At 40.0% G+C, this 11599-nt stretch overlaps 1 protein-coding gene across 2 annotated transcripts in view; it reads left to right on the top strand.

Moving 5' to 3' along the window:
• The first annotated feature begins 335 nt into the window (after positions 1-335).
• Positions 336-11599, top strand: part of tmem63a (transmembrane protein 63A) — a 14304-nt gene continuing 3040 nt past the window's right edge. For both annotated transcript variants that reach the window (XM_020623676.1, XM_020623675.1), the window contains exons 1-18: positions 336-646; positions 2998-3187; positions 3403-3482; positions 3893-3971; positions 5753-5799; positions 5904-6046; positions 7284-7335; positions 7464-7572; positions 7832-7902; positions 8046-8126; positions 8655-8766; positions 8964-9097; positions 9527-9670; positions 10100-10253; positions 10343-10449; positions 10530-10616; positions 10896-10961; positions 11381-11543. In XM_020623676.1, the coding sequence (XP_020479332.1) occupies positions 3023-3187; positions 3403-3482; positions 3893-3971; positions 5753-5799; positions 5904-6046; positions 7284-7335; positions 7464-7572; positions 7832-7902; positions 8046-8126; positions 8655-8766; positions 8964-9097; positions 9527-9670; positions 10100-10253; positions 10343-10449; positions 10530-10616; positions 10896-10961; positions 11381-11543 (1794 nt within the window). In that variant the 5' untranslated portion in view covers positions 336-646; positions 2998-3022. The remainder of the gene's footprint in view (positions 647-2997; positions 3188-3402; positions 3483-3892; positions 3972-5752; positions 5800-5903; positions 6047-7283; positions 7336-7463; positions 7573-7831; positions 7903-8045; positions 8127-8654; positions 8767-8963; positions 9098-9526; positions 9671-10099; positions 10254-10342; positions 10450-10529; positions 10617-10895; positions 10962-11380; positions 11544-11599) is intronic.

The following is an 11599-nucleotide window of genomic DNA, read 5'->3' as shown; positions in this document are numbered from 1 at the left end:
GATCATCCTTTACCTACAGAGTACTTTTACACTGCAATATTGCTTTACTTAATTAAACACTCTGAGTCTACTTCTTCCACCACTGAATATTTGCTTTTAAAATGTAGTGAAGTCGAAAATGAAGATAGGCTACTCAAGGACAGATAGCCTGCCTCAAAACACTGTAGTTTTAATTAGCCTATACTGTACTCAGTAAACTATACTTCCCATCAATGACTACAACTGTATTTTTTTTTCTCAGTCATTTGTATTACTACCCTCCTCGTTCCATTACCAGCAGTGGGAACTCTTGAATTTAGACTCAGCTCACAGGGTAAAAGGTCCAAACGTAGCGTTACTACCAGGGGCTTCCTGAGGATGTGCTCGGAAAAGATTCGTCTTTGTTGCAGCGTCTGCGCATACGCGGAACTTAAGGGCAAGGGAGCACAGACAGTTTTAACCGCCATTAAACAATAGAAGAAGAAGAAGTAGTAAGTTTTATATTGCTCGTAACGTTAGTTGCGGTGGGAAGGAGTTCATTTCTAGGTGCTTTTGGAAGAATAAAAGTCACACAGACACAGCAGCATACCAGAAACGGACGTAGGCAACTTACAGACAAGTTAATCAAGCTGTGTTGGCTGATGTTGACATAGCCCAGGCAGCGAGAGTAAGTTGTGTACCTTTTGCTTACCTCATTAGCATTAACATGCCTTTCTGTAACTTCTGTATACATCTAGCTGTCATATTCAGGTTGTTTTAATTATTCTTTTCATTTCAACTTAATGCATGTTTTATCTAACTTTCAACTTGGTGAGTTAGGAATCATAACCCTCTTGTGACTGTGAGTTAGCGAACAGCTGTTAGGTTTCACTGTGAGAGAAATGCCTTTAGCAAAAACTGAGAGCAAATACATTTTCTCTGTCTGCTCTGGTGTGATTTTTGTCACTCATAAATTTTGATGTCGGCGTTAATTGTCAGCCGTTATATCGTATATTATAACTTCCTGCGTCCTCGTGACTCAGGGAGTGTGTCCATTTCTTTGAGGACAGGTGTGGCGCGTTATGGTGATGACTTTAATGTGACATGTTGTTATAGTGAAACCGCAGAGTCAGTCTATTGCTTTATATTTGCCTCAGACTCTGACGTGGGTTAGTATGACAAAATACCATCATTCTGGGTTCAACCGTAGAACAATTAAAAACCACGGGAGTAATAATGCTGCTACAGATGTCTTTCAGAATACACAACCCTGTCATACCATGAGCCAAGCAGGGCTGGAATATATGCTGACTACATTCACTCAAGTGCCCCTAGTTCTGGGAAATAATGAACCATACATTATTAAGAATTTAATGTTTATTTTGTGTAAAAATGAGAGACACATAGTATTTTCTTTAGCTAACTTTGGCTGCGCTCCCAGGACATTGCTGCTGCACAGTGCAGTGATTCATGGCAACACAATTGGAGAAATAAGCTCAAATATCATGCTGCATGCATGATATAAAATAAATCTAATTTGACTGATATCAATTATAAAGAGCCAGATAAATGTTTGTTGTATTTAAGGCAACCATTTGTCATTGTTTTTTGATTTTTCATTCCTTAGTACTGACAGGGGTGGCCAATCAGATTCTGGGGCTAGGCAGTGCCAGCCCCTGGCTTTACTCATGCTCCTGGTCATCTTTTAAGCAAGAACACCAAATATTTGCTGGTTCCAGCTTTGCAGATGTGAGGTCATTTTCATTATTTCTTTGACATTTTATAGACAAATGATTATCAAGTAATTGAGAAAATCATTGGCAAATGAATCAATAATATAAAATCATTATTAGTTGCAGCTCTATAAACAATCCAATTATATATCTCGAATATACTTATGTAAATTAAAATAACACTAGAGAGGGCCCATTCTGCTGCATATTGAGCTAACACAACTTTATTTCAGATTTTGAATGTAGGACCTTTACTTGTACCTCAGTATTTCTACCCAAAAATATTACTACTTTTACTCAGGTAAAAGATCTGAACACTTCTGCCACCAGAGGGAGAGCATGTACTGTAGGCTTTCACACTTCCTCCTAGCTGGGTTGAAGTGTGCAAGTCAATAACATCCTCTGATTTAATCTTTAGTTGCAGGAACAAAACAGTTTTTAAAAAAAAAGCTAAAAGCCACTTAGCTGTTGTGATGAGACTCTGTGGCCTCTTGTTGCCTCTTTTTTTTCATGTGAGGTTCTTAAATGTGAGGATTTACAGCTTTCCTCTAGTTTTCATCGTTGTCTATTGAATATGCTCAGGTTTTTGACTATTGGTTAGACAAAACAGGACATCTGAAGATGTCATCCTGAGCTCTGAGAAATAGTTTTGGACATGTTTCGCAATTTTCTAACATTTGCAGGCTTGATAATTATTTTTAAAAACATTGATTAGTAGTTTGTAGTTGCAGGCTTGATATGCTGTGCTGTTAACATGCTATAAAATGTTGCAGGTGATTATTTCAACAAAACACTACCCTCCAACTTTGAAAAATTTTAATTAGTGAAATCTACAGATCCAAAAACTGCGTACATGCTGCATGGCAGGGTGTGAGGTGTTGCCTTATTTTACCAACATGTTTCTTCTGCAAATAAAGTATCCATCTGTGTTTACTTTCCTTTTCAGAGGTACAACTAATATAAAATAGGTTAAGCTTCCCAATGTTGTTGCATTATTTTCAGGGCAGAAAATAAATTAGCATCAATTTTGAAATCATTTGTCAAGCAAAAGTGTGAAATACTTGCTGGTTCCAGCTTCTTAAATGTAAGGATTTTCTCTTTTTCCTATGTTATAAAGTATTTTAAGTTTTTGTTGTCACAGTTGAAGATGTCAGCTTGTACTTTCAGATATTTTATCAACTAAACAACTAATAAAAAAACAATGAACAGATTAATTGATAATGAAAATAGTTTATCTTATCACTTTGGGAACACCTTTGATTCTGGGAGGTAATTTCTCAACATATACTACTGTCAATTTCTGTAGATAAACTACTGGTTCTGCTCCAGTCATGCCCTCCTTGTGGTGGGAGTCCCCGGTGGTCACAAATGGTACCTCTCCCTCTGGTCCCAAGGACAACAGCAGCTGCTTTGGCTCCATACACAGCACCGTACTTAATGCAGATAATTTTGGAGGAGTGCCAGATGTGCTACTGCTTGATTTCATTGTTTTTCTGGTATGTGTCTGTTTCTCTGTCTGCTTCTAATATAATTTTGATAAATTTAATGGAGACATAAAGTCTTGTGACCCCAATTAGCTGTACTTCTTTCTCCCTTTATGTTTCTGTAACTGTTATAAATAGCAATAAGGAACCTAATATAAGAAAAGCAAAAGTTTTTTTACAGTATGCAACAATGTGCCATACACTGCCTCTTTTCTTTTTACCTACAGGTGTTGCTGTTTATCTTCTGTCTTATCAGGAGGAGGTTCTGGGACTATGGGCGTCTAGCACTGGTCGCAGACAGTCAAAAGTCAGTTCCCATATGACAAATGTGATCTGAGGTGTGGTAGACATACTGATCAGAATAAGGAAGCTCAGTGTAATGTTGACCTGAATCATCTGGTTGATTTTTATGCGTCCATGCCAGTGATAGCCGTGGCCAGAGGCATTATGTTTCAGGTTGCTCATCCAGCCCATTGTCGTGGACATCATATGTCAGGGGTGCCTTTAGGACATTTGTTCAAATGTGGCTCAGGTATCCACTGGAGCTCAAGGATGAACTTATCAGAATTTGGTGGTCAAAGGTCAAGGTCACAGTGACCTCACGTCTGTCCCGTTCCTGTGCATATGACTGGCTGGCAGAGGCATACCACTGTGATACAGTAATTGTATGTCTTTTTCAGTTTGATTTAGTTTATGACATTGAACTTTGTGTTCCAGGTGCACTAGGTCATCACGCCCTCGCTATCAACGCATGTCATCCTCTGTGTCGAGTGCAGATGATCATGAGTATGAAATGGTATGTAAAGGAAAATCTTTGATGTTACGTTCATTACCAACATCAGAATAGCTGTACTACAGTAACTGAGATAAGCAGTCACTTTTATATACAGTGGGTACGGAAAGTATTCAGACCCCCTTAAATTTTTCACTCTTTGTTACATTGCAGCCATATGCTAAAATCATTTAAGTTCATTTTTTTCCTCATTAATGTACACACAGCACCCCATATTGACAGAAAAACACAGAATTTTTGACATTTTTGCAGATTTATTAAAAAAGAAAAACTGAAATATCACATGGTCATAAGTATTCAGACCCTTTGCTCAGTATTTAGTAGAAGCACCCTTTTGAGCTAATACAGCCATGAGTCTTTTTGGGAATGATGCAACAAGTTCACACCTGCATTTGGGGATCCTCTGCCATTCCTCCTTGCAGATCCTCTCCAGTGCTGTCAGGTTGGATGGTAAACGTTGGTGGACAGCCATTTTCAGGTCTCTCCAGAGATGCTCAATGGGGTTTAAGTCAGGGCTCTGGCTGGGCCATTCAAGAACAGTCACGGAGTTGTTGTGAAGCCACTCCTTCGTTATTTTAGCTGTGTGCTTAGGGTCATTGTCTTGTTGGAAGGTGAACCTTCAGCCCAGTCTGAGGTCCTGAGCACTCTGGAGAAGGTTTTCGTCCAGGATATCCCTGTACTTGGCCGCATTCATCCTTCCCTCGATTGCAACCAGTCGTCCGGTCCCTGCAGCTGAAAAACACCCCCATAGCAGGAGGCTGCCACCACCATGCTTCACTGTTGGGACTGTATTGGACAGGTGATGAGCAGTGCCTGGTTTTCTCCACACATACCGCTTAGAATTAAGGCCAAAAAGTTCTATCTTGGTCTCATCAGACCAGAGAATCTTATTTCTCACCATCTTGGAGTCCTTCAGGTGTTTTTTAGCAAACTCCATGCGGGCTTTCATGTGTCTTGCACTGAGGAGAGGCTTCCGTCGGGCCACTCTGCCATAAAGCCCCGACTGGTGGAGGGCTGCAGTGAGGGTTGACTTTCTACAACTTTCTCCCATCTCCCGGGAATCTTAAGTGCAGCAGAAATTTTTTTGTAACCTTTGCCAGATCTGTGCCTTGCCACAATTCTGTCTCTGAGCTCTTCAGGCAGTTCCTTTGACCTCATGATTCTCATTTGCTCTGACATGCACTGTGAGCTGTAGGGTCTTATATAGACAGGTGTGTGGCTTTTCCTAATCACGTCCAATCAGTATAATCAAACACAGCTGGACTCAAATGAAGGTGTAGAACCATCTGAGGGATGATCAGAAGAAATGGACAGCACCTAAGTTAAATATATGAGTGTCACAGCAAAGGGTCTGAATACTTATGACCATGTGATATTTCAGTTTTTCTTTTTTAATAAATCTGCAAAAATGTCAATTCCGTGTTTTTCTGTCAATATGGGGTGCTGTGTGTACATTAATGAGGAAAAAAATGAACTTAAATGATTTTAGCATATGGCTGCAATATAACAAAGAGTGAAAAATTTAAGGGGGTCTGAATACTTTCCGTACCCACTGTAGGCCTAGACTATGTCCCCACATGACAAACTGACATTATAAACACTTCTCTCTTAAGCGTTCAATAAAATAAACTTCATTAATTATTCTGAACTAGCCAGGAGTTCATCCTACTGTATAAATAATGTCTAGATGTTTTGGGAGACCATGAAGCCCTTACCAAATTTTCTTTATCATGATCATCTTTATTGTATGCTAGTCTAATCAAAATATCTCTGTTTGTCTTTAGGGATGTTGCTCTTGGTGCTCTTGGCTGCCTTTCATCATCAGAATGGAGTGAGTGACTAAGCAATGTGTTGTCTATTTTACTGGTCAGAGTTTTCAGCTTTCAGTACCTCAAGTCATTTGATGGTTTCTTGTAATCTGTGTGTGTGTTTCAGTGATGAAAAGATGGAAGCCAGGTGTGGCGTGGACGCTGTTCACTACTTGTCCTTTCAGCGTCATCTGATCATCTTGCTACTTGTCATCACTATCGCCTCGCTCTCAGTCATACTGCCTGTCAACATGACTGGAGACCTGCTGGGTACATTTAACAGTACACTCCCTCTCTGATTATACTCTGGCATTACAAGTGTGTACACTAATAATGACAGCCAGTGTCTGTACAGCCTCCTTGAATATTACCTTGGGCCCCCTAACCTCCCACATAAAACAAGATATTTAGACTGAAAGAGACATGTTTAGTTTGTCTTTATGGTTATTTTGAGTGTTTAAAGCTGTTTTACAACATTCTGTGGGTATTTTGCATCTCCTTGTAGTTGTTTTGTGTTTACAAATGTTTTATATCTCTGAGAGGACACTTTGCATGTCTGACAAGTCATTTTGTATCTATTTGTGGTTTTCTTCTGTCTCTTTGTGGTCTCCATTGTGATTTTGCATGTCCTTGTGGTTGCTTATAGCATATCTTGGCAGATGTTTTGTCCCTCTGAGGATATTTTGTGTTTTGTGGGTGTTTCTTTTGGCCATTTTTTTTCTCTCTTTCTGGAATAGTTTGCAGGTCTACTGGGCCTGTGTCCAGTAGACCCGCTAAGTAAGCAGGCGTTCAACTGAATTTCAAAGGTGTGAAAAAACACAGTCCTCTCCATTCATTTCTCTGGGGGGGGGGGTTGCGTTCACCGCAGCTGGCACCAGCACCACAGGGCCTTTGTCAAAATGCCGCAGCCCCGTGCATTAAAAAAAAAATTGGATTTGGTTCAGCTTTTGCCACACTGGCCGGTGATGTCATGAGGCAAAGGCACTGCGTTGACCAATCACATACGGGGGGCAGTAGGAATATGGACACTCACAGGAAGAAGACTCTTTTGTTTACCTTGTTAGCATTCACTGCTATTCACTGTCTCTATAATGACAACGCAAGCGTTTTCCTTGGTGAGGGTACTGGATGTCAAACTGTTTTTAATCTATCAATGCCAACATGCTGGAGGTAGAAATTGGTGCTAACCCAGAGTACGCTACATTACCAGCATGGTTAACGAAACACAACAGATACCATCGACTTGTCATAACCTGAACATATTGTACACATTTACAACCCTTCACCCCCCTGACCAACATAGCCCCAGCAAGGAGTTGCATTTTACCCATCTGAATGCCCACTAATCCATCCATAGGTCGGGTGGCTATTTAGTATGTATTTTATGATGGCTTTGAATGTGAATCAGGCAATGATTGCACAGGCAATGGTGATTTTGACTGGCTTAGTCTGTTTATGTTCTTGTTTCTAGTTATTTACATACATCTATGTGTGCTCTTTCTTTCAGATAATAATCCAATGAATTTTGGAAGGACAACTATTGGGAATCTTCAAAAGGGGTAACAACTGTATTACAGTGTCACATACAAAATGAGTGGATATATAAGTGTGTGTTTCTTTCGCAGAGGAACTTTGTGGTTTTGTCCTGACAAAAGGTTTCTTGGTGATTGTCATTTTTGCTTTATAGAGACTACCTGTTGTGGCTGCACACAGTGTTTGCAGTTTTGTACCTGATCCTGACAATTATCGTGCTGCGATGTTATACATCTAAAATGAAAGGCATGCGCAAAGAGATGGTGAGTGTCTGGCTGCTGAAGACTACACTACACACTATAAAGATACGGTCATCCACACTTGGTCTGGATGTCACACATGAATAAATTTACTCTATGGCCACATTACTTAGTTTTCTGTTTATTTTACCTCTGATTACACCTATATGTGCAGAGTGAAATGTTTAATGAAATCCAAACCAGATTAAAGTGTGGTGATATTGAGTGTCGCTCACCTGTGCAGTTACCTGATCAGTGTGTCATTTTGACTTTCACTTTGTAGAGCAGAAACACCTTGTTAGTGTGTTCAGTCCCTAAAACAGCAACAGAGGAGGATATAAAGACCCATTTTACGTGAGTAAACTGAACTGTTACATCCACTGTTTATACATCAACTGTATAAAGTTGACTTTTGATATCCATGCATTGTACGTGCATGTTACCATAAATAACGACCCCCTGCTCCATTCCTCAGTGTCATTACTGTTTTTGTATAGTGACGCGTATCCTGATTTTCAAGTGTGTGCTGTAGCCCTGGGCTATGACGTGGCCAAGCTCATGAGTCTTGATAAGCAAAGGTAAGAAATCAGGAATAACTGTAAATAAAAATCATGTGATTCTTGCTCAGTGTGCCAGTGATTACAGTACATGCTACCATATGCGGGTGAGTAGGCTACAAAGTCATATTTACCAGCTTATTGCCTACAGTGCTGCCATTTGTGCACAGTTCACTGTTAGTGTGTGCTAAAATCTCACTCATAAATGTTATGAATTTTAATAATGAATGTACAGTGAGAAACTGGTCCTTGCAGCAACAAACCCACAGAGGGAATTGTCACCTAACTTAACAAGTGTACTGAATATTTTTGCCTCTTATAGCTCATTGTTTTATTATACAGACAACAAATTGTACTGTACTGTTCCATCTCACTCTTGCTATTGAATTTCTAAATGGTTTCATGTCCTTTATGCAAGTCTGCAGAGGAAATGGCTGTAAGCACCAGTGTGCAAAGCATATTCTAGACTTTAAAATAGGTATTCACAATGTTGAGGCTTTATTTTTTGTAAGCTTAACCAACTTGTATGTGTTTGTTTTTGGCCCCCAGGATTCGAGCTGGAAAAAACCTGCACTACTATGAGTGTGTCCTGGAGAAAACAGGGAAACTTGAGTTCGTTAACCCTCATTTGTGTGGTCACCTCTGTTGCTGTGGAAAAAAGGTGAGATGGACCAGATGATAAAACTCTTTGTCTGGGTGGTTTTATTCTTTATCTTCTCTGATACAATTTATGTTAAAAGTAGTTTACACTGTATAAAGGTTTTTACAACTGCACCACTCTAAATCTTGTGCTGGAGTGAAAATGTTGTATCATTTAAGTGATGGTGTAAAGCATTTAATCCATGTATGTCTCTTCAGTTTGATGCCATACAGTACTACCGTACTAAAGAGAGAGACCTGCTGGGAGAGATGAGAGAGCAGGTAGAGCTGGTGCCACAGCGCCCCCTGGGAATCGCCTTTGTCACCATGAAGTCTGAGGCTATGGCCAAGTGGTGGGTACCTTTTTGTTAGTACTTGTGTCTGATTTACAGGTGTGGGAAACAGCAGGAACGTCTGTACTATCTGATGAAACACCAGAAGCATGTTACTGCACTCCAGTCTAATTCAGCTCCACTGATATTTCTTTGGCCAATCATTGCTGCCGTTTCCATTTTTCAAATTATTATTTCTTTTGTTGCAGTTGTCAGTGACAGAAGCATGGCTGTCATGACAAGTGCTCGGTTGACAAAACAGTATGAGCCAGTGTTTTCCACCCTAATGAGTTGTTTCACAGTCTGGAAGCTGCACTATTACGTGGACTGACTGTCCTCTGGCAGGACAGAGACTGCTTGATGTTGTTGTCACCACATGACTTTTTACTGGTACCTGGCCGTTGGGCTGGTTAATGTACATCACTAACAGCAGTCATTTACCCACTCCAGCATTCTGAAAGACTTCAATGCACTTGAGTGTGGTGGCACATGCTGCTGTTGTGGGAAGGAGCCGCAGCCTTCATCCAATAGTGGAGCTCTGAAAGTGAACAAGTGGAGAGTCAGCTTTGCACCCCATCCTAAAAATGTGTATTGGTAAGGTCTGAGACACTAACCCTTCACACAGTACACGCTCCATGCAGCTCATACTACCAGTTTCAATCGTTCAGTGTTATTAGAAAAGGATTTTAGTGAAAATGTATGGGGCTACTCTTTCATTCATTTCTGATGACCAAATTAATATTCCAGTTAAGTCTGATTAAAAAGAAGGGAGAAATTAAAGAGAATAAGAAACAAGGAATATTTTTTTAAAAAGGCTTTTGAAGTTTAAGTTTTATTTTGTCTGATATAATGCTTAACAGTGGAAATCTTTTCAGCACAGTAAACACAAGTTATACTATGTGGTCTTTTGTACACTTGCCATAATGTGACCATAGTGATACCATTATGCTTCCTCTACTTTGCACTGCCTCTTTGTATGCAACTGTACTGTTGCTTCTGTTTTCCTGTTTCCCCATATTACAGGGCCAATCTCTCAGTGCGGGGTCTTCCCTGGTTTGCGCGCTGTGTGATGCTCAACTTCTTTGTTGTCTTGCTGCTCACCTTCCTCACAACTCCCACCATTATTATCAGCACCATGGACATGTTTAATGTGACTAAGCCCATTGGGGCTCTTAACGTGAGTCTTGTGTATACAGACACGCATACTTGTCACAAATTTGCTTTCAGAGCCATGAATCTACAGTTTGTTTTGCTTTTTCACTCCAGAGCCCCATTATCAGTCAGTTCTTTCCCACTCTCCTGCTGTGGTCCTTCTCTGCATTGCTGCCTACCATTGTGTACTATTCAACATTAGGAGAGGCACATTGGCACAGGTATTACACACCACACACACACCACAGCGGTTTCTTTAAGTAGAGAAAAATGCTTTGATGCAGTGCCCTCTGTGTCTCAGGTCCAGTGAGCAGCTGAGCATGATGCGTAAGCTCTACTTCTTCCTGCTCTTCATGATACTTATCCTCCCGTCGCTAGGACTCACCAGGTGATTAGTGTTAGTTTAACTAAGCATCTACTGTAGGTTAACTGTATATCTGCAGTAATTTCAGTCATCAGTGTATGTGTAATACACATACTGTACTTGCGTACTTTGAGGCACAAAATGTGTTGACATATTTGTACTGTATATATCTACAGTAAAATACCAAATAAAAATAATAAGTTAGCTGAAATTGATTTCTTCCAGGCTTATGGGAGCATTTTGATATAATTAGATTCAGGAAGAACCTTGCCTAACTTTCTTGGCTTTGTTTTTCCTCCTTAGTCTTGCAGTGTTTTTCCGCTGGCTGTTTGACAAAAAGTTTTTGTCAGATGGGAAACTGAGGTTTGAGTAAGTAATCCTTCTTCTTTTGGCTAAATTCTAATTGATTTGAAATCCATGTACTGCAGGATAACATAGTATTCCCTTTTTAAGAATAATTACATTATAGAGAGAGAAGTAAAATTAGATTCATCGGTTACATCAGTTTTAAAGATAACTCGCATCATTCAGATCTGTTATGATATGCCTCATTGTCATATTTTCATATTGCCTTAAGTCTGCCTGTAATGTCATGTATAACATTTCTTCTAAAATTGAGAGTGATGGTTGAACCTTGCATGGTTAGACAAATGTGTGAGAAGCACACAGCCCTCATTATTGACAGAATTCTGTATCTTTTTTTAAGTTTTCCTTTTCATTCATGTTTTTTCCTCACTTGTCCAACTTGATCATCCTCTTCACTTTTGTCTTTTGTAACCTTACACCAGGTGTGTGTTTTTACCTCACCAAGGAGCGTTTTTTGTCAACTACGTGATCACAGCAAGCCTGGTGGGCTCTGGGATGGAGTTATTGCGGTTGCCAGGGTTACTGCTTTACACCATTCGGATGGCGTTTGCAGGCTCTGCTGCCGAAAGGAAATATGTCAAACAGGTTTGTAATGTCTTTTTCTAACGAAGAAATCTTATAGCTGGGCACCAGGGCATTCC

This window comes from Monopterus albus, unplaced genomic scaffold (assembly GCF_001952655.1).
Source record: "Monopterus albus unplaced genomic scaffold, M_albus_1.0 scaffold307.1, whole genome shotgun sequence".
Taxonomy (NCBI): domain Eukaryota; kingdom Metazoa; phylum Chordata; class Actinopteri; order Synbranchiformes; family Synbranchidae; genus Monopterus; species Monopterus albus.
The sequence above is the reverse complement of the archived record's forward strand: the minus strand, read 5'-3'. Positions and strand labels throughout refer to the sequence as shown.